This window comes from Fundulus heteroclitus, chromosome 3, assembly GCF_011125445.2.
Source record: "Fundulus heteroclitus isolate FHET01 chromosome 3, MU-UCD_Fhet_4.1, whole genome shotgun sequence".
Lineage (NCBI taxonomy): Eukaryota > Metazoa > Chordata > Actinopteri > Cyprinodontiformes > Fundulidae > Fundulus > Fundulus heteroclitus.
In genome coordinates this window covers 4,978,800-5,001,280 of record NC_046363.1, presented here as the reverse complement: position 1 = coordinate 5,001,280, position 22,481 = coordinate 4,978,800, and the positions used below count along the sequence as shown (strand labels likewise).

Sequence of the window (22,481 nt, the reverse complement as noted above, 5' to 3'; positions counted from 1 at the left end):
TGATTGGATCAAGAAAGATGTTTGCATAAAACATACCAGGTATGGTTATGTAAATAATTCAGCCTGGAATGTCACAATCTTCATTACCTGAGCATAAATTTGGGTCCTGACATTCCTTCTGGGTACCTAAAGGCTACCTAATGGTTTTTACCCTCAAGACTTAAAGCGGCGCCTTTTTCTCCTTTCATCACACTACAACCCCAAACACACACAGTAAAGTAAGCATAATGTTGAAAGGAAAAATACAGATTGTGCAAAAATCAAGTTCAGCCAGACATGATGCAAGCCGATGTAAACAATTTTAAAGTCTTGTCACAGATTGGAAATTACATTTTAGTCTTTAGGATTTTGAAAAAGGGCTGCACAGTGGTGCAATGGGTAGTGCTGTTGCCATGCAGCAAGAAGGTCCTGGGTTCAAGTCCTACCCTTGCCCTGGGTCTTTCTGCATGGAGTTTGCATGTTCTCCCTGTGCATGCATGGATTATCTCCGGGTACTCTGGCTTCCTCCCACAGTCTAAACACATGACTGTTAGGTTAATTGACCTGTCTAAACTCTCTGTAGGTGTGAGTGGTTGTCTCTGTGTTTCCTACTGGCGACCTGTCCAGGGTGAACCCTGCCTGTTGACAGCTGGAGACAGGCACCAGTACCTTCCCACATGCTTTGGTCTCTAAAGGTATGTTTACACCAAATGTGAACAAGGCAAATGGATAGATGCTCCTGCTAATTTATGACGCAGACAAGCGAGCTCAGGGGAAATTGTCTGTGTGGTCAGTGGGAATTGTTTGCGAGAGAAGCGAAATGTCAGGCAACCAACAGCAGGCGAGCAACGCAATAGAATTGCCTTGTGGGAATGTACCTTAACAGGTTTCAGTGGCGGCTCCTGGGAAATTTCTCAGAGGGGCAAATGTTATGATGAATGTTAAGATGACCCGTTTAATGGATAAAATACGATGCTCAATGTGGTTTCTTGTTCAGCCACTAGATGGTAACAGACACATGAACTTTTGTACAGTTTTACATTCTCAAAACAATACATTTGGTTCCACAACAGTTATACTGCAGCCATAAAACATGCAATTGTTATCTACTATTTTGGCCTTGAAATCACTGTTAGCACATACTGCAATATATCACTATCATGATATACTGCACTGAATGCAGTCTGATGTCTGAGAGAAACCATAGGGATATTTAAACCAGATTATAAAAAAGGAATAAATAAATAAAAATAAATAAATAAATCAGATTATACCAACGACTGTGCACTGCACGTATTAGCCAACCAGTCAACAGTGCGTGTGATGAATTCACATTGGGCCAAGCCCTCCCAGAGCCCGCAGAAATTAATTGCTGTATCCAGAAATTGAAAAAAATACTAATTTCCCATGATTTTGTGACTTCCTCATTGCGTTCTGCATTAGACAATGTAGCTCCCTTGAAAAAGAAGGTGATTATTCACAGGAAGCTGGCTCCTTGGTTTAATTCAGAGCTGTGTTCCTTGAAGCGCAATGTTAGGAAATTGGAGAGAAAATGGCGCTCTACACACCAAGAGGAATCCTACTTAATCTGGAGGGACAGACTATTGTTGTATAACAAGACCCTCTGCAGAGTTAGAGCAGCATATTTTTCATCATTAATTGAAGAGAATAAAAATAATCCTAGATTTCTCTTTAGTACAGTTGCCAAACTTACCCAGAGCCACAGCTCTGTTGATCCATCCATTCCCTTAGCTCTCAGTAGTAATGATTTTATGGGATTCTTCATAAATAAAATTGATGCCATTAAAAATAAAATAATTGGCATCCTCCCAAACATGATTACCTCGTCCTCAGTAAGTGAGGCAGCATTGGAGGAATCTTTAGAATCTGCGCAGTGTTTGAACTGTTTAGAAGCAGTAGAGCTTTCTGAGCTATCTAAAATTTTAGCTTCATCTAAACCTTCTACCTGTATGTTAGACCCAATCCCAACCAAGTTGTTTAAGGACATATTCCCTTTGATTAGTGGCACTATTTTAGACATGATTAATCTATCCTTAGTAAATGGATATGTACCACAGGTTTTGAAAGTAGCTGTTATTAAACCTTTACTTAAGAAACCTTCTCTTGATCAAGATGAGTTAGTAAATTACAGACCTATATCTAATCTTCTTTTCTTATCTAAAATTCTTGAGAAAGTAGTTGCTAATCAACTTTGTGAACATTTACAAAGTAATGACCTACTTGAGGAGTTTCAGTCAGGCTTCAGAGCTCATCATAGCACTGAAACAGCTCTGGTGAAGGTCACTAATGATATTCTCATGGCCTCAGATAATGGACTTGTGTCTATACTTGTCCTGTTAGATCTCAGTGCTGCGTTTGATACAGTTGATCACAATATTCTCCTACAAAGACTTGAACATACTGTAGGGATTAAGGGGAAAGCATTAGGCTGGTTTAAATCTTATCTGTCAGACAGATTCCAATTTGTTCATGTTAATAATAAATCTTCCTCAAACTCTAGGGTCACTTGTGGAGTACCACAGGGTTCAGTCCTTGGACCAATTCTCTTTACTATATATATGCTTCCGATAGGCAAAATTATCAGACAGCATGGGATTAATTTCCACTGTTATGCTGATGATACTCAGCTATATTTATCCATAAATCCTGATGAATCCAATCAATTACTTCGACTGCAGTCATGTCTTGATGACATCAAAAGCTGGATGACTTTAAATTTCCTGCATCTAAATTCTGACAAGACCGAAGTTTTAATCTTTGGGCCAGAGTCCTCAAAAAATAAACTTCTTAACCAATCACTTAATCTGGGTGGCATTAAACTGGCCTCTGGTAATAAAGTAAAAAATCTTGGTGTTATTTTTGACCAAGACATGTCATTTAAATCCCATATTAAACAGGTTTCCAGAGTTTCCTTTTTTCACCTCCGGAATATCGCCAAAATTAGAAACATTCTGTCCAGGAGTGATGCTGAAAAACTGGTCCATGCATTTGTTACTTCAAGGCTGGACTATTGTAATTCTTAACTATCAGGAAGTCCACAAAATGCAGTTCAAAGCCTTCAGCTGATCCAAAATGCTGCAGCAAGAGTTCTGATGAAAATCAACAAGAGGGATCATATTTCTCCAATTTTAGCTTCCCTTCATTGGCTTCCTGTTAAATCAAGAATAGAATTTAAAATTCTTCTTCTAACGTATAAAGCCCTTCATAATCAAACTCCATCATATATCAGAGCTCTGATTACCCCGTATGTTCCTAACAGAGCACTTCGCTCTCAGACTGCAGGTCTGCTGCTGGTTCCTAGAGTCTCTAAAAGTAGAATGGGAGGCAGATCCTTTAGCTATCAGGCTCCTCTCCTGTGGAACCAACTCCCAGTTTTGGTCCGTGAGGCAGACACCCTGTCTACTTTTAAGACTAGGCTTAAAACTTTTCTTTTTGACAAAAATTATAACTAGTGACTCATGTTACTCTCAGCTACCTTTATAGTTTTACTGCTATAGGCTTAGGTTACTGGAGTATATCAGGATCTAATTTTCTCACTATATTGAGTTCTACTGTTCTTCAATTATGCATTATGTGTTGTCATTTCTGCTTTAACTTTCTGTTCTCTCTCTTTTCTCTTCATAGTAGGTACACCTGGTCTGGCGTTCTGTTAACTGTGACATCATCCAGAGAAGACGGCTCACCCACTACTACCATCTAATGTAGAACAGATTACTAGATCAATGTGTGCTTCTGTGCTTTTTTGTCTCTCTTGTTGTGTCTCTGTTCTGTCTTCTGTAACCCCAGTCGGTCGAGGCAGATGACCGTTCATACTGAGCCCGGTTCTGCCGGAGGTTTTTTTTCCCGTTAATGGGTGGTTTTTCTTCCCACTGTCGCTTCATGCTTGCTCAGTATGAGGGATTGCAGCAAAGCCATGTACAATGCAGATGACTCTTCCTGTGGCTCTACGGTTCCCCAGGAGTGAATGCTGCTTGTCGGGACTTTGATGCAATCAACTGGTTTCCTTATATAGGACATTTTTGACCAATCTGTATAATCTGACCCAATCTGTATAATATGATTGAACTTGACTTTGTAAAGTGCCTTGAGATGACATGTTTCATGATTTGGCGCTAAATAAATAAAATTGAATTGAATTGAATTGAATTTTGTATGGGAGTGCCTGGTGCGATTTTCAACTTGACGGCAATGGCGGGGCATGCTTCAGTGGCGCAGTGGTACGGAGGTCTCAGTTCTCAACGTGGCCGACCCGGGTTTGACTCTGACCTGTGGTCCTTTGCAGCACGTCTCTCCCCCTCTCTCGTACCCCCTTTCCTGACAGCCCACTGTATGAAAAACGAGCCACTAGTGCCGTAAAGACCTAAAAAAAAAGAGAAAAAACTTGACTCCCTTATCCCCCCCCCCTTCCCCCCCGAAGGGGCGGGGCTTCTGGTTGGAAGTGGCAGGCTGCTGAACGTGTTATTGTTATTAAGACTTAGAACGGAAAAATAAACTCCTTTCCCTCTCTTTTCTTCATGTGGCTCAGGGAGGGCAGCGCAATTATTCCTGAATTGGGTTGCATCTGACTCCATTCATCTTTCCATCAACCCAGAGCAGCTTTTAGTCTATTCCCACAGCATTACCCTGCCACCACCATGGTGTCTTTTGGAGATGGTGGAATGGTGGTATTAAGCTCAAGTTGTCTTTTGGAGATGGTGGAGATGGTCCACCACTCATAGCACAAATAGGCCTTTGGTCTCATCTGACCAGCGCACCTTGTTCTGCATGTTTACTGTGTCCCGTGAATTGCTGGCATGAAACTGCAAATTGACTTGTAATGGTTTTCTTTTAAAAAATGGCGAGTTAATAGTTCTGGGTAGTCTTGGTAGATTTGTAGTTGTCCAACCCCCTTTCTATGTTTGGATGACACATTGAACAGCTCTGAGATGTTTAAAGTTTTGGGTATTGTTTTGCGATGAGCTTTGCAGACGTTTCACTCACCTCGTCATGCAGCATGCTTGACATTGAAGGTCAACAGCAAGATTTATTCGGAGGTCAATTTACACACAGGAGGACTTCTGAAGGTAAACAGTGGCCTTCAGGTATTGGGTATTAGAGTAAGTGTATTAGCAGCGAATACTAATGCATGCATATTTTTGAAAAGGCAGAAAACCATATATTCTTTTGTACTTTTTTTGTCTGTCAAACTTCATCATTGAAGTTTGTATTTGTCACGTGACAAAACATAAAAAAGTGTGCGAGGAACAGTAGCACAGCAGTCCTGTCCGTACCTGTCTACAGCGATGGCCAGCAGGCTACACATGGAAGCCACAACAGAGATGCAGATCATAGAGTCAAAAACGTTGTCCATCTGTCTGATGAAGTGCTCCTCCACCACTAGTTGTCTGTTGTTCAGGAGGTAAATGATGATTGTCTCCCATGCGTTGGACACACTCACTAGCATGTCTGCCACAGCCAGACTGCAACAAAGCAGATGTGTTAATAGAAGATTTGGCCACAAACATACATGCCTACGTTTCTGTACAGACGTGCTTACTCCAAGAGCCAGCAGATGAGCTACCACAGCTTCCTGCAGTGTAATGATGCATTTAAATCCCTGCCTCACAGCATGACAGCCAGTTCAATTGAAGCGGCAACAGAGAATAACATTCAATGATTAAATGTGCAACCTTTAACACTCTCTCTGTGTGTCTGAGACATTTTCTTGTTGCTCATGTTGAGAATCCTATCCTAACTATGATTAATGGGTAATGAATTAATACCACTGACAGATGCACTTAGATATATAGAAAAGTGTTAGCAGTGGCTTATGGCAACAGTCCTTTGAGTTAGGGTGACCATATTATCATTTGGGTAAACCAGGACATATTGGAGCGAAGGGGGGGGGGGGGCGGGGTGCATGGGATCTCTGTTCCCATGCATAGCGATGTCTGTGGCATGCACTCACTTAACATAGGCCTACGTAATCCTACAATAACATGATATTTACAGTTGGTTTATTAAAAATGCTTTTCAGTAAAAGTCAACAGCAATAATTACAATAACAAATGATAATTTTATTCAAAATGTATTTATTAAAAAATGCTTAACATTTCCTGTAATGAATGAATAGCACAATAAAGGCCTCCCATTTGTCTCGACCCGGTCTGAAAGCGGGGAAACTCTTTTATAAATCGTCGTTAAACATACATTTGCGCTTCGGCATGTTGTTGGCGTACTGACAGCCACGCTATCTATCTTCTGATTAAGAACAGGGCTGCCCGCACTGACGCGGCTCAGGGATTACGTCACACGCAGCGCCGTGCGCAGTGCCCTAGTGTCTGTCAATTTAATGGTCCAATAAAAGTAATTTAAAAAACAGGACATTTCCTCACTTTCTAAAAAAAACCCGGGACGCCCGGGACAGGACGTGAAATACGGACATGTCCCGGGAAATACGGACGTTTGGTCACCCTATTTGAGTTAAACCAAGGACGCTCAAGTCCAGTCCTTGAGAGCTTTTATCCTGCAGCTTTAGATACACCCCTCCTCTAACATACCTGAATACAATTAATAGCTCTTTACCAGGCCTCATTTGATTCAGGTGTGTTGTAGGATTGTAACTTGTTAAAGCTGAATTTGAGTTTTTAATAATAGTTAATTTATCACCAAGCACAACCATTAGACTGTGTATAGGTTTTCCAGCTTGCAACTGAAACAATACACTTGATTTAATTAAAATATTCACCTTCAGAATTCAGATGGAACCACTGGCCTTTAGCATTTTTTTCTTGCTTCTCTGTTGTCTCAATTCAGTTTTAGAAAAATTTACAGCTGCACTTCCATTTTGAGTATGTTGAGTATCAAATAATGTTTAAAACACTTATTATTATTATTATTATTAGTAGTAGTAGTAGTAGTAGTAGTAGTAGTTGTTGTAGTAATATTACTATTTTGCTAGCTAATTTTATATCTCAGGGAATTAATTTTGTCTGTATTATATTATACAGAATATTTTGCCAGAACCCTTTGGAATTATCGAGAGGTTTTCTGGAAAATGTGAGATGGGCCTTGTGTTGTTTTCAGCAGACAGAGGTTTTACCTTGGAGCTCTTATATGCAATTCTTTGTGACCTGGATCAGTAATTTATACGCTCTTTTCACTATCCTACCAGCGGGGTACCATTGTAACAGTGGTAACCATTGTTACATTTTTATGCACAAATTTATGGATAATGGCTCTGACAGTGATTTAGTTCAAAAGCTTTAGAAATGGATTTGCAGCCCCTTTTAAATGGATAGATGTCAAGGATGGTTCTTTGGTCACATGGATGATTAGTCAAACTGAACAAAAAAAAATAGATTAGTTCATCTGTAATTTAACAATGGAACGAGCATATTATTAAATCATAATTTGAAAACGTCTTTTTATGTTTAGTCAGGTTGTTTTTTTGTCTTCTATTATTTGTTTGATGATCTGAAACATTTAGGTGTGACTAAAAAAGCAAACATAAAGGAAATCCTTATAGGATTTCCACTTTTTTACCACCCTGTAACAATTCAACTCAGCAGTAATGCAATTATTAGATGCTCTTGAAAAGAGGTTGATTTAGATCATTGCTCTATCTTATCATGATCTAAATCAAAATAACACGGACCAATTCGCCCCTGAATAAATTAACATTAATATTGTGTCATACAATGTGTAGGACATAGTCAGGCGGAAAAATCACGCCGTCTTGTGGTAGATAAACTTTTGGAAACGTGATGTACTGTGTGTCCAAGAAACCTTTCTATCTAAGTAGGACTTAGATAGGCTGGCTTGTATTGTGTCATATATCCAAGACAATCGGTCCATATATTTTTTTCATTGTAGGTGATATGAATGCTGATGTGGGAGACTGTAGATCTGTATATGCTAAACACTTAAAGCAGTTCTGTTCCAATAATAAGTTGATTCTCTCCAGTGAAGTTCTCTAGCTTGTAGATAGCAACACTTGTGTGAAGTTAAGTGTGGCACACAACATCGTAGTTAGACCACTGTATCTGCACTGAGCATGCACAGGACTCATTAGAGGCCATGAGGATAAATTATGAACTTGCTATGTCTGATCATATCCCTTTTACTTTGTCTATGAATATGGGCAATTTACCTGCCCTGTCGCCTGTTAATAATGACATACAAGAAGGGTACATGAATTGGGACAATCTGACTGAGCAGGATTGTAATCAAAGTACGTGATGAGGTCAAATATGGATTCAGTCTGAAACCTTGTTGAGTAATATTGAGCCAAAAAGCGCAGTTATTTGTTCTGAAATAAATTGTAAAAATGTGCAACATGGTGCAGAGCTGTGCTCACTGTATGAGAAAACTATAGAATCCATTCTTATCTCGAGTAGTTTTTCCTATAAAATTCAAAAGTTCAAAGCCAAGCCAGGGTGGAGTGAGTATGCAGAGGAGTTTGATGCCGAGGTCAGAAGGGCTTTTAAACTGTGGGCTGAATGTGATTTAGTCCCTATTGTAAAAGATAAGGCTGGCAAAATAAATAGCAAAGATAACTATCAACCCATAGCTCTGGTAAGTATTGTATCAAAGGGCTTAGAGAGGGCTGTATCAAATAGAATTGAGAAGTTTACTGTGACATCTGACATCCAATTTGATTTTAAACCAAAACTTGGCACAGATTGTGGATTTTTGCCTTCAAGGAGGTCTTGGACTCAAACAGCAGGTACAATACCACAATCTGTGTGTTTTATTGATGCCTCAAAAGCCTTTGATTATGTAAATCATGAAAAATTGTTTAATAAACTGCACAATGCAGGATTTCCAAAATATTTATTGACAAATTTAGTGTATTGTATCCTCACCAGTCTATGAATATGAAATGGGGAAACTCTGTATCCTCTCCCTTTTAGGTGAGTAATGGCGTGAGAAAAGACAGCATTCTCTCGCCTTACTTTTTTAACATGTATATGGATGATTTATCTAAGTTGTTGAATCAATGTAGGACTGGCTGACGGGTCAGCAATACAACCATCAACCACCTGATGTATGCGAACGATCTTATGATTTTCTGTCCATATGGTGGTGGTCTGCAGCAACTGTTAAGGGTTTGCTCTCAGTATGGTATAGACTTTGATATTAAATACAATGCGAATAAGAGCAACATCATGATTGTAAGGAGTAAAGATTATTCTAAATGATCTTTTCCTGACCTCCCTCTGTCAGACAGCATTCTCAAAGTATGTGATGAGGTAAAATACTTGGGACATTACATAACGGCTGACCTTGGGACATTTACAGGCAGCATTGTATGCAATATGCACAGGCTAACATGCTTATTTGTAAGTTCTCTATGTGCTCAGTTTCGATCAAAACAGCATTTTAAAAGCATATTGTACTCCGATGTATACTGCCCACCTGTGACGGCCTTAAAGAAAAAGTAGTATGCAAAAACTTCAGGTGGCATGTAATGATGGCATGATGGAGTAGTGAAACTCAGATGTTTGTGAATGTCAGTGTATCAACTTGTGCTGCTGTGCTCTGAAACCTCATGCACAGATGTATGTGTAGGCTAAAAAATTATGTAAATAGCATCATTGATATTCTGACCAACCCTGTACAAAGCTTGGTTAAGTTCTTTTCTAGTCTGTGGAAACGCTGGAGCCTCAGCTTATATGGCAATGGATGAACATTCTCTTTTTTGTCTGTCTTATTGTTGTTTGTCTGTTTTTAATATAGACCAATTTGTGTCTGAAATAAAGTTGATGATGATGATGATGATGATGTCTTCTTTGAAAAAAAACTGTTACAAATTTTAATCCACCCATGAGAAAAAATCATATACTGCCTGATACTCATAATGATACCAAACTATTTAGAAATTAAGCTCAAGTTATTTTATTTAGACATATATTTTCTAATGGGTGCACACTTTGGTTAAAATCTGTCTGAAAGGTTTACTTACACTTGTTCTTATTTTGAGGTTCTGCAAATACACATCAACTGCAGGGGGAAGCCAGAACCATACCACTATTCCAAATGACTGAGGGGGAGGAACTTTATTTGTTATGCTGTGCCTCTCTCATTTGCAAAGTTTAGGTTATTCCACCCCTATTTAAGCAGCCTCTGCTTTTCCAATTTTTGTAACCTTATTTAAGTCTGATCCCTTACACAAACAAACAAACAAAAAAAAAAACAGGCTCCATTTCCGTCATGTTAAATACACTGAACACACTAAATGAAAGCTAGCTATGTTTTAATCTGACAGCATCAATGTCTCACTCACTGTAGCTGCCTTGGCATGATGTGAACACATCAAAGCAGGTGTTCCTTTTTATGGTGAATGGGAATTTGAGCACAGATCTAACAATCTCTTTCATCCTTGAATACTCAGTTGACATCAGATGACCTCCTTTGTTCTAAGGGAAGAATGATGCATTTTGAGTCAAACTGTCTCCAAAGAAAATATGGTCTTAAGTAACATGCCTGTGCATATTCTCAGTTATCAGAGTCATCACAACAGCAAACAGGCTTAAATCCGAGAAAACTGGACTTTCGCTTAGCTTTTCTGAAAACGTTTCAACACCTATCCAGGAGTCTTTGTCAATTCTTAGTTGGTGTGTTGGTGTTTTTAAGGACATGGAGGCCCATCCTCCTAGGAGGATTCTATGACAGATGCAAATCAATGACCCACCCGTCACTGTCCAGAGTCGTTAGAAGCTGTTGCTTGGTGTGAGTGGAGTACTTGGTCACTTGAATCAGGATGAGACTGCTGATTTAATCTTTTTCAAATGTTTTGGAGGACCGAGCTGTAAACACTGGGGAGCTGGAAGCTTTGTGTAGGAGTTGGAAGAGTTGTGTAGGCTTCCGGTAAACACAGATCAATACATAGATCAATATCTGCATTTTGATTCACCCACTGGAACACACTATGTCTCAGCCTTATGTAACAAACAGTAGCGTAACCCAGGTTTTTTGTCACCTTAAAGTCTCACACAAGACAGACAACTCATCACATAAAGTAGCTGTCAAGATAAAAGAAATAAGAAATACGAGAAATAAACATCTTGTAATAGAGAAATAAACATCACAGTATGGAAAAGTCTGGAAAAGTGTGAAATTTGATTTAGGTACTTTCCAGGCCTAGATAAGAATGAGAAAAGGCTTTGATCCCTATCTCATTGTCTAAAAACTAAATCCTTCCATCCATACATCCCTGTGTGTATAGGCATAGAGAACTGTGCAATTTTGTAAAATGTGTAGCAATGTGTTGTAACCCTGCTATACAGTCTTTAGCAGACATAAAATTAATAGTTCTAACTTCACTGAGACATGAGTTAGTATATAATGTCATTAGTATTTAACTAAAAACGAGGTTAATATACGGGTGTGAGGTGCCTCAAATGTAAGGAGTTTTCCAGATGAGAACTTCAGTGTGAGAGGTTCAGTTCTGGTGAAGAACACTTTCAGGACATCCAAGAGTACCCAAGAAGCACAACCAATCATCTCCTCCCAAAGCTTGCTCATTAGAAGGGCATTTTAGAAAAGACTGAAGTAAAAACTTTTGAACAAAAGCATGGTGACATGAACACCAGAGAAGGCACTTAAATTCTGCAGGATGTGCAAGGATGGAAAAGATTTGGAACAAAGTTAAGTTCCCTGATCAAACCATCTTTTTATTTGTTTTGGAGATATCTGGAGAATCTTTTGCCTGGAAAGACAAATGTAAACACTATAATGTTTACATTTATAGTAAACAGTGGCAACAGTGGCGCAGTCCGTCCTGCAATTGATAGGTTGCCAGTTCGATACCCCCTCTCAGTTGTTGTGTCCTTTGGCTCAAGTACACAACCTGAATTGCCTGCTGGCCGCTGTCAGCCTTCCCAAGGGCACTACTGACATAGCTCAACTCTGTCAGGGTGTGAGTGGGAGAACTGGTGAGGCTTTGGGGTCGTCAGACTAATTAAAGCTCTATGAAACTACAATTTATGAGTCCTGTGTCATAACAAGAAGATATCTTGTCATGACAAGAATGAAAACATCCTGATGCAATGTATGTTTGGGATTGCTTCTCACCTAAGGAAGTCGGCTTCTACTGCTATCTAGTAGAAATCATGATCAATACTTCCAACAATACAGGTAAAATTTGTTGATGATTCTGTTTTCCAGCACGAGTTATGAAGTTACGAAGAGAGAATGGCCGATATATATATATATTTGTGTCACTGCTATAACAACTGAAAGATTGCAGCTTGCATGTTTTTTTTTCCAGTTTCACGTTTACTGTCACATACACCGTGAAACAACCCTGTGTAATGATTTTTTCCTTGCTCTGTCTAGACTCTGAATGCCAAAGAAATAATATGCACAATAAAGTGAAAAATAACTGACAGGAAATCAGATGGCATACCAGCAAAAAAAATGCAAAAAATTATTGTGCAAATGTTCAAAAATGGCTGCATGCAGTGAACAGAGGAGGATGTGCAAAATAAGATCATAGTAGGATTAGTAGAAGTGAGTATGTACTGTTCATGATTACAGAGAACCTTCAGTTTCTGAAGAAGAGATGAGACATGGCTCCGTATGCACCACATATGTTAGTCTAATCATGATCCAGTGTGTTTTAATTGTCAGAAGTGCTGACAGTATTTAGTGAATCTGTAAATTGCGCTGATTAAATTCACCATCGATAATAAACATAGCATTAGCATGAGCCGCCTCCAGCCCGGTGATGACCTTATGCAGTTTGTCGAGGGCTGTAGCTGAGCTTGCTCTGGGGGGATATGTAAACAGCGGATAAAAATGTAAAAATTTCCGCAGAAGATAATAGGGCTGGCATTTCAAGACTCAATGTGTCACAATCTTCAGTTTTCTGTGTTTTGACTTACTTTTGTGTATGTTATTTTATTACTTTGTTTAGTTTCTGGATCGTAATTCTTGATTTTTTGGTTGTTCTGTTGTGGCGGTTATGCTTGACTGTTTATATTTGAGAAGCAAATATAATGACGTTTTGATGAGGCAGACACTGGATCAGGATGCTTACTGTCGTTCTTACTTTTGGAGATTTTGTTCTTGGTTCGTTCTATGTACATTTTGTTGAATTTCCTGTGTCAGTCCATTGCTTTCCACTCCTCAGCTCATTTGTTTCATTTATCTCAGGTGCTCCCACATGTGCGTCTCCACTCCTTCTCCTGCTTATGAACTCCTGGCTGTCATTTCCCTTTTGCTGGTTTCTCTGTTAAACTTTCCATAGTCTCTTCTCATTATTTCCCCGGTACTCTTCCTGTTTATAGTGCTTTGTTTATTCTTTAGGATTCTTTTCCTTTTCCGCTGCTGTAAATTTACTCTTTATTCTTTCAATAAAACATCCTCCTACTTCTATCATGCGGTCTCCCAGTTCTTTTCTGCACTTTGGGCCAGCAAATGCTTCAAAAATCATGACACCATGTTTGGGAAACAATGCTTGAAAACAATCAGATTACAAACAACGTACTAGATTTGTAAAGTGTGCTCTTAAGAAATATGGACTTCAGGGACTTGAAGGACTTTCAGACTGCAGGAGACATTGAACGATTTATATGACCAATTATTAGAATGTTCAGCATATTTTTATAAATGTTAATATTTTCCAATGTGAGGTGGGACGCTTTTAGTTCTCAATTTATGGTACACTTTGGTTGGTTGTTCCACTTGTTGTTTATGTAATAAACCCCTAATCTATATCCACTTTTGACTTCATTATTAAAGGAAATGATTAAAATTAAACAGGGTTTGAAAATGAGACATCAGATAGTATCTTAGGATATTTAGAAACGGTTATAAAATAACTGAGTTTTTGGTAAAGGTGTCAAATTACAAATTTACTTTAAATGTAGTATCTTATAACATATGAGAGTAAGTAAACCTTATTACAAAATAATTCAGGACTTTTGATTGTTTAATGGACAAAAATAACTAAAAACTCTCAGTGTCCTCAATGGAATTCAACAAAGTCAAGGGTAAACAATCCTTTTTGTTAAAAATAGGTTTTAGTTTAAAAATTTTACCTCTAATTTCAACAACAATAATAATAAATAGAAAATGTTCACCTGCAGACAAAGAAGTACATGGGTGAATGGAGGTTCTTGTTCTTTACTATTGCCGTTATGACCATGATGTTTTCCACCAATGAGATGATACCCAGGATCAGAAAAACCTGAGGAGAGAAATTAAAAAATATACAGCAACAGTAAGTATCAGTAAAGACAACGTAACCCAACATCACAGGATATGTTTGAACTGTTCCCATCTATTTGACATTACACATACTGATACAGACCTCCACTGCAATGTTGACCTGCTCACAGGCTGCAGGTTTTGGAGTGGTCGCCTTGTCCCGGAGGAGCGGAGGAGTGAGGGTGTTGTTTTGGTGATAGTAGGAGAAGGTCCAGGTGGAGTTACCTAGCAGCTCCTCCTCCTGGTATGTTGATGTGTTCATTCCGTTCATCCTTGCTGAGCTTCTCCTCCAGATAATCCTTGATTTATCTACATGCCATTTCCGAACAGGCTGACAGAGATAACAAATATCAAAATGAATGTCATGAAATATTGATACTGCTTTCTTAATGTTTTTTCCTCACATGCCAATCTTAAACTCACTGGATTCTGTCAAAATGGCAAGATGTAACATCTCAAAAAATATTTCTTGCTCCTTTATGTCAGCCAACCAGTTCTGGTAATTTCCTTGGCAAAATGACGTCATGCACTGCTATTCTTTTGTCCTCCAAAATAAATGGCGAGGTTAGGAGTTTTTATGGGTTATGCTCAGGCATTAGAGCTTTTGTTCATCCACAAAAGGATTAGCAGTTCATTCTCAGGTCTTTGTCATTGTCTATTAATGTAACAAAGTTGTACTTCCCTGTGTTGGATGACATATGTTGTTTTGCTGGATAATGAGAAGAAGAAGGATTTGACTTTGTAAAGTGCCTTGAGATGACATGTTTCATGATTTGGCGCTATATAAATAAAATTGAATTGAAATTGAATTGAATTCCCTGTGTATTTCAATTTCTAATAAACCTTCTAATAGAGTTAAGAGTTAAACCATAAAGATGGCGACTTGTTTTTTAAAATGTTTTCACATAGGAGGGTAAACAAACAACTTATTTCATCTCAATAAACTATCAAGATATTAATGCTGCACAATGTTAAAATAGTTTGTGCATCCTTACAGATAACTCATTTCTTTTTTCTGTTTACTGTGTTAATGTTTTAGACCATCAAACTGGCTGAGCATTACTTAGAGATAACCCAACATGGGCCTTCATAAGCAAATAATTCCCCCTTTATTAAATTAATAACGGAATCAACAACCTTTTGTTTTGGTTTATTCCACAAACCTCACCTTCTATTTGACTGTTCTTGCTGCCAAGGGCTTGTTGAGGTGCTAGGCCGGATTTTTAGCTGTAGGAATGTAGCAGCAGGGTGGGGTGGGGGCATGGGGGGTGGTATCCTGAGTCCTGAGTCTGTACCTCGAGGTGCACTGGTCAGATAAGACTAAATTTCGATATTTTGGCTGATGCGCAACATGTGTGATGCAAAATTAACAGTGAAATCCCACCATCTCTACTGTGAAATATTTTGGTGTCGTTACCATGCTGTTGTGGATCGAGGCAAGCCTTGAAAAAAAACCTGTTTGGAGCTGCAAAAAATGTTAGAATTAGGTGGAATGTACCAGCAGCATGGCACTAGACATACAGCCAGATCTACAATGGAATGGATTTAAGCAAAGCACGGTCATGCGTTAAACTTGCCCAGTCCAAGTCCAGATCTAAATTCAAAACCCAATCAGGGGCAAGTCTTGGAAAATTGATCTTCAAAGATTCTCTCAATTCACTCTGACTGAATTTAAACTATTTTAAAAAGAACAATAAGTACATTTTATTAGACTAGAAGAGCTGCAGGGCTGCACAGTAGCTCAGTGGGTAGTGCTGTTGCCTTGCAGCAAGAAGGGTCCTACCCTTCCCCTGGGGTTTCTGCATTGAGTTTGCATGTTCTCCCTGTGCATGCATGGGTTAATTAACCTCTCTAAATTCTCCTTAGGTGTGTATGGTTGTGTGTCCTGTTTTTCTCTCTGTGTTGCCCTGCGATAGACTGGTGACCTGTCCAGGGTGTACCCTGCCTCTCACCCATTGACAGCTGGAGATAGACACCAGCACCCCTCGTGACCCCACAAGAGATAGAGATGTTAGAAAATGGATGGATGGATAGACGAGCTGCCATCTATTGTTGGAGCTAAAGCAACTGTACTTTTTTATATTTGTAATCTCTTTCATAAAATTCTGATAAAACCCATCAAAGTTCATAGTTGTAAAATGAGGAAACACGTGACGGTCAAAGGGAATGAACGACGTTGTGAGGTAACAGGTCATGACGAACTAGTGTGTTCTGCGGGTAAATAAAATAGGACTGACATTTATTTTGATCTTATCCAATGGATTGGAAAGTAAAAAAAAAAAAAAATGACATGGCACTTCTGACTGGGCCTCATGAAGCCCAAGGCTCAGCTGATGAGTTAGGCTGGAACAAAGTTGAAAGAGTAGCTTTGAGACACCCCTGTGGCATTTTAGATCTCATGACCTGACAAAAGGATCCTTTCAGCAACGTCATATGACAGTTCTTGAGTTGCTTATATGTTTCACAGATATAATATACACTTCCATACCCAAACAACTCAGTGGGCAAGAATATAGCTTTTTTAAATCATCAAACAAATTGCAGACTAAGGTAACTAGTTTAAATACAAGTGAAACAGTTTTTAAGTCATATTTAAAGTAAAATCTAGTTTTCAAGTGATTCTTAATTTTGTAAATGAGAAATAGTTATCCAAATCAATGTGGAACTGTGTGAATCTAAAGTTGCACCACTTGTTAAACCATGATACCATGGCCCAACAGTGGAGAAGACATGGAACAGTGTTGAACCTAACCAAGAGTGGCTGCCTATACGATACTGTTGCGCTCTGGAGATGATATAGATAAAATTGGCAGGAGTTCAAAGAGGCTTTCTGAGTAAAATTGGTAAGGTAATATTAAATGACACAGATTCAATGGAGGTTAAGGGGTAGATGGAGGGTGTAAGGATTCAATATGTATTTGTGCCAGGAGATGCTGTGACTTGGTCTATTACTGTAATTATGTTGGGTGTAGTCTTTCTCACATTTTTCTTTCATAACCCCCCCCCCCAAAAAAAAAAAAAAAAAGAGACTGAGCAAAAATGGCCTCCCAGGCCAAAACCTGTGATGACCAAATAGACAATAAGGGTCCGTCTCATATGTGACAGAGGCACCTTGATGATTCCTTAGATCTTTGGGGAAAGCATCTGGCTTAAAACTACATTCATGTTTTAGTTTTAAGTTTTTAAAACTAAAACATGATTGGCCAACAGTCAAACATGGCGATGGCTGTGTCAGAGTCTGGGCTGCTTTGATGCTTTAGGAACTTATCATAATGGATGGAAGCACAAAGTCTATTCACTTCTAAAAAAGCATGATGGAGAATATTCAGTCACCAGTTCAACCTTCAAGCACACTTGGATTATGCAGCAAGACATTGATCCAAAGCACAAAACTAAGTCCACCTCTTACTGGCTCAAAATAAAAATAAGGTTTTGGGGGGGGGCCTGGTCAAAGTCAGGACTTAAATCCAATGCCCCAAAACAACCCAAAGTATTCAAATTAAAACCACTCTGCAAAGAAAAGTGAATCAAAATTCCTTTACCGGTGCCGTTGTGGAAGAATTCTCCCATTATCAGACTCTGCATTGACCTTATCTGGCCATGATTGTATGTGCAAACAAAAAATTAAAATTTGGTTACAGTAGTCACAGCACACAGGATTGGATATAAATATATAAAGACTTTGTTTCATTTTTTTATTTTTTGTAATAGGTGAGAAAAGAAAAAAGGGAGGTTGTGAATTGATGAAGAATCACCATCACCATTTAACATTTCAGGTTCAGTTGAACAGTTCAGCACGGCTTAAAAAAATGCAATCTTAGACTGAGGGTGGTTGTAGTTATACATTTAATAATGGCTTTTGTTTGAGCATCCATGTGTTTTCCTAATGTCCAACAAGAGGGAAACTGGAACACAAAAAGTAAAAAGTAATCTGAGACTTGTTAGTTTTGAGTCCCAAGATAAATAGAAAACACCATAAGCTCCAGGTAGTTCTGTGGAAAAGCCAATCCACTCCCTGTCTGTATTTGGAGCCATCACTGCTGTGGATCAGACCGATGACAGGGGTGAGGATGGTGGCACATTCAAAGCAAAAGGGATTCTGAATTAGCTCCAGAGACTTGTTGAAGACCTGAGTGAAGATTGCTGTCAGTTAATCAGTAGAGGTGACACAGGAGTGAATTTTTACTCCTGTCCCATACCACCACTGGTAGAAATGCCCCCTCACCCATTCCACTATAGTTCAGGATGATTTATGATTTTGTACCACTCTTGTTATTTTCTAATCAGTCTTTAGGAAATACATTTAATTTGAATTGTCCTTATACCCACTCACTGGGTGAGAGGCGGGGTACACCCTGGACAGGTCACCAGTCTGTCACAGCAGTTACAGTTCATTTGCACTTTTTGCTTTATTCCACACAAAATACCTTCACCAAAGGCCACAAAGCCAAACTAGTCCAATAGTTTTTCTATAGAGCACCAGCTGCCAAGTCCCTCCCTGTTTTTTAGGTGTTTTGGAGATCAGTTAGAGTTAAAAATGACTGCGTGCTCAGCTCTAATACTACTCTTTGTCTGTAGCTCTAACAGCATCACAACAAGCTACTATAATAGTTATTGCACCCAACAGTTAGTTTTCATTCATTCAACACTGAAATCAGGGACATTTCCAGGGACAGCTTCAGGTGGGGACAGGTTATCTTCTGGGCTATTTAGTTATTTTGACTCGCGTTACAATGTAGGCTTACTGAAAGAAAACTATGGTGGCACCTGTCCTATGTTTTTTTTTTTTCCTGCCCATTGGTTTGTCCTGTTACCGTCTGCTCCTGTTAATCTTTTTATCCTCTCCCGTTCCAATCAGGTGATTATTGGTTAAGTTGACTCCCATGCTGCGGGACCCCTTTCAACACAGAAATAGAAATGGCTGTGATGGTGAAGCTCACAGCAATCACAGAGGGATTTTTGCGTTATCTACCAACATTAAGGCAAAAAAGACAGGGGAAATTGTAAGTTGTAAATCATGTCAGTCAAGTTATTTCAAGATAACCACAAACAAATCGATGTTAAAGGCCAAGTTTAAATACCCAACTTATACCCAGCTTGAAATAGTTACTGCAGACTGCAGTAGATCTTTGCATGCCACCACTGAGCTATCCGTGGCAAGGATTTATTAAGAAATTCTGTATTAGTTCAAACCTTACTTCACACCACCTATTAAACAGTTTGTACAAAATCTGCGTCTTGCTGACTGATCATAGCTGACTCAACTTATGCAACCAGACTTTCACCATTAAACTTGTTGATCAACAATCTGAAGGTACTGCTCAGTTTACCTGTAACTCCTGAAACTGAAGAAGACTATTGGAGAAGAGACGAAACGTTTCAACAAAGAAGAATCCGTTCAGAAGAAATATTAAATTTTTTTTTGATAAACATTACAATATAATTATGAAAAAAGAGTTACTTTCGTACAGACGAACATGCTGTAGTTCCCCAACTATCATTGTTGTCTTTCACATTGCTAATATTTTTTAAGACACCTTTTAGATTTTGGGAAAGGAATACACAGTATTCCACCATCTTAATGTCCAGAACAACGCATGTCTTATTTCTACTTTCCCCACTAACAACATTTAATCCTTTTTACTGATGTTTTTTAACATAATACATCTGAATACGCTGTATTTGTAATGCAAAAATCTCGGTAATGTTGTCACAGCTAAATGGTCTGCAGCTGCCGCAGGTAAGAGGCATTTCACTTTGGGACATTTTGATCTCTAATTGGTCAGTTACTGACAAGCCTCTGTCTGATCATTTTGCCAATCGGAAGTATATATATATATATATATATATATATATATATATATATATATATATATATATATATATATATATATATATATATATATATATATATATATATATATATATATATATATAGTAAAGATGATTGGTCCAAGGACTGAACCCTGTGGTACTCTTAGCTGCCTTGATCTCCCTGATGAGTTACGAATCAAGAATCATGTTACAATCACACTACTGTTATTGTCTATTAGATCACTCTTATTATCAGGAACATCAAATTGCACATTTCTGCAAATGAAGCCTCAAGATCACTGCACAGAAATGACCTCATTATTTGAGATTCATGAAGGAGGGACTGATCCATGTAATATGGCTCAAATCATTTGCAAAAGGACTGATATCAGAGCCCTCGGACTCTGATACGAACTTGCATTGTCTCATGTGTGGAAAAAAACTGTAAATACTAAGTCTGATGTGCATGTGTGTCATGTTATTTGTGTGTATCCTACACCAGTGTCCGCCTAAAATGTAATGTCACCATAGTAAAACATAGTGACAATAAAAGATTCTTGATTCTTAAAATCTATTTAACGATCTTAAACATTAAAGTGTGACAAAAACACAAAATCAGGAAAAAAAAATGTATGTTGTCTGATTCTTTTTTATGGCACTGTAACTTTGCTTTTTGAAGCCTCAGCTTTGGACTATTATCTGTCTTGTTTCAGTAGAACTTTCAGTTACACTCACTGTTGCCTCCATTTTCAATGATAGCTGCTGGAAAAATTACTTTGAATCCCTGCTCCATCATCCGCTGCAAACACTTTCAGCAGACTTGTCATGCTGCCAGTCTACTTTTCGCCCACATCCTGAGGGCGTTAAATTGGATTCTGATCTGACGACTGGAGAGCCCGCTGCATCTGTGAACTCTAAGCTGTGGCCAAAAAGAAAATTAACCAGTCAGGTGCTATATTCAAGCAGATCATCAAACTAAAGCCATGAATAACTGCCATTACATTTTTCTAAACGTAGGAAGAAATTCCGCACCAGTGCTCAAGCAGTAGTCTGAGGAGCACATCAATAAGGAGGCGGTGTTTGGGTATATAGGTGTTAGCAGTTGACAGAGAAAAAGGTAAAATGGACTGAATTTATATATTTATATATTTCAAGTCTAGAGCCACATTCAATCCCATAAACTAACACATTCAGATTAGTAGGCATCTTGGCGTTAGGTGCATTGCCCAGGGACACACTGATATGTAACTGGGGAAGGATGAAAACAGACCTACAACCTTCCAAGGCAAGACCCCTACTCTACCCACCAAGGCACAGGTGCCCCAAAGAAGCAGAACATCATGTTATCTTTAGTTTTGCGCGGTCGGTTGTCAGTTATCCTGCTTTGACCAAAGTTTTCAGTGCTTCTGTATTTATTGTCCTAATAGGAGTGCAATCTTGTGTTTCAGAATGTGCCGACAGATGCAAACCTTCATGCCAATAGAAATTTTCTTCAACTTCATCTACATTTTAGTAAATCAATCCTCTGCTGAAAAGTGTTGCTAGTATCTAAATCCTATGAACCTGAAATATATTAATATCCATCCATCCGTCCATTTTCTAACACGTCTATCCCTTGTGGGGTCCCGAGGGGTGCTGGTGCCTATCTCCAGCTGTCAACGGACAGGTCGCCAGTCTGTCGCAGGGCAACATCGAGACACAAACAGGACAAACAACCATTCACGTACACACTCACACCTAAGGAGAATTTAGAGAGGCCAATTAACCTAACAGTCATGTTTTTATACTGTGGGAGAAAGCCGGAGTACCCAGAGAGAACCCACCAAAGCACAGGGAGAACATGCAAAGTCCATGCAGATAGACCCAGGACAAGGGTAATATATTAATATATGAAATATATTATTATGTTAGAGTTCAGAGTTTCCAGGAGAGGTGGTGTAGGAGGAATCCTTGTGGAAGCTTCTCTTTACTTCCAGCATAGAGAAATGCAGCAGCCAGCTGACAGAATATCGTAGTTAAAAATTTCACACCAAAGAACGCCCAAAGGAGTTGACGCAGCTCTGCCACAAAGGGACCATTTAGGGCTTCAGGTTCATCCATGTGGACCGCTGACGTAACACGTTCTGGAGCCAAAGCTTTAATTACTGAAACAAAGAAGCCCACTCTTTTAACATATTAACTATGGCCAATTGAATTTGAAAAAAAAGCAGATGAAGTTTTTATCATAAACTGGTGCTTTTTTTCTTATTCTTGAAAATTCTTCTGTATCGTTCAGCAGTACCTTTCACATGACTAATTAGAGCCTATACAGGCACTTTGACAAAGTGCCTGTAGCTTTTACACACAGCAATAGTTTGTCCCAAATTTTGATTCACACTGGTGGAAAGGCTCATGATTTTCGAAGCCTTAAAATATACATGTTGTGTATTATCTGAGGTGATGTTAGCAGGCTCCACAATGACTCCTTAATA

At 38.8% G+C, this 22,481-nt stretch overlaps 1 protein-coding gene across 2 annotated transcripts in view; it reads right to left on the bottom strand.

The window, feature by feature from the left end:
- The window catches only part of mc5ra (melanocortin 5a receptor), a 44,084-nt gene that overhangs the window by 4,830 nt on the left and 16,773 nt on the right, over nt 1-22,481 (bottom strand). For both annotated transcript variants that reach the window (XM_012854006.3, XM_036129037.1), the window contains exons 2-4: nt 14,300-14,527; nt 14,070-14,176; nt 5,271-5,459 (exon numbers count right to left, since the gene is read on the bottom strand). In XM_012854006.3, coding sequence (XP_012709460.1) covers nt 5,271-5,459; nt 14,070-14,176; nt 14,300-14,467 — 464 coding nt within the window. In that variant the 5' untranslated portion in view covers nt 14,468-14,527. The remainder of the gene's footprint in view (nt 1-5,270; nt 5,460-14,069; nt 14,177-14,299; nt 14,528-22,481) is intronic.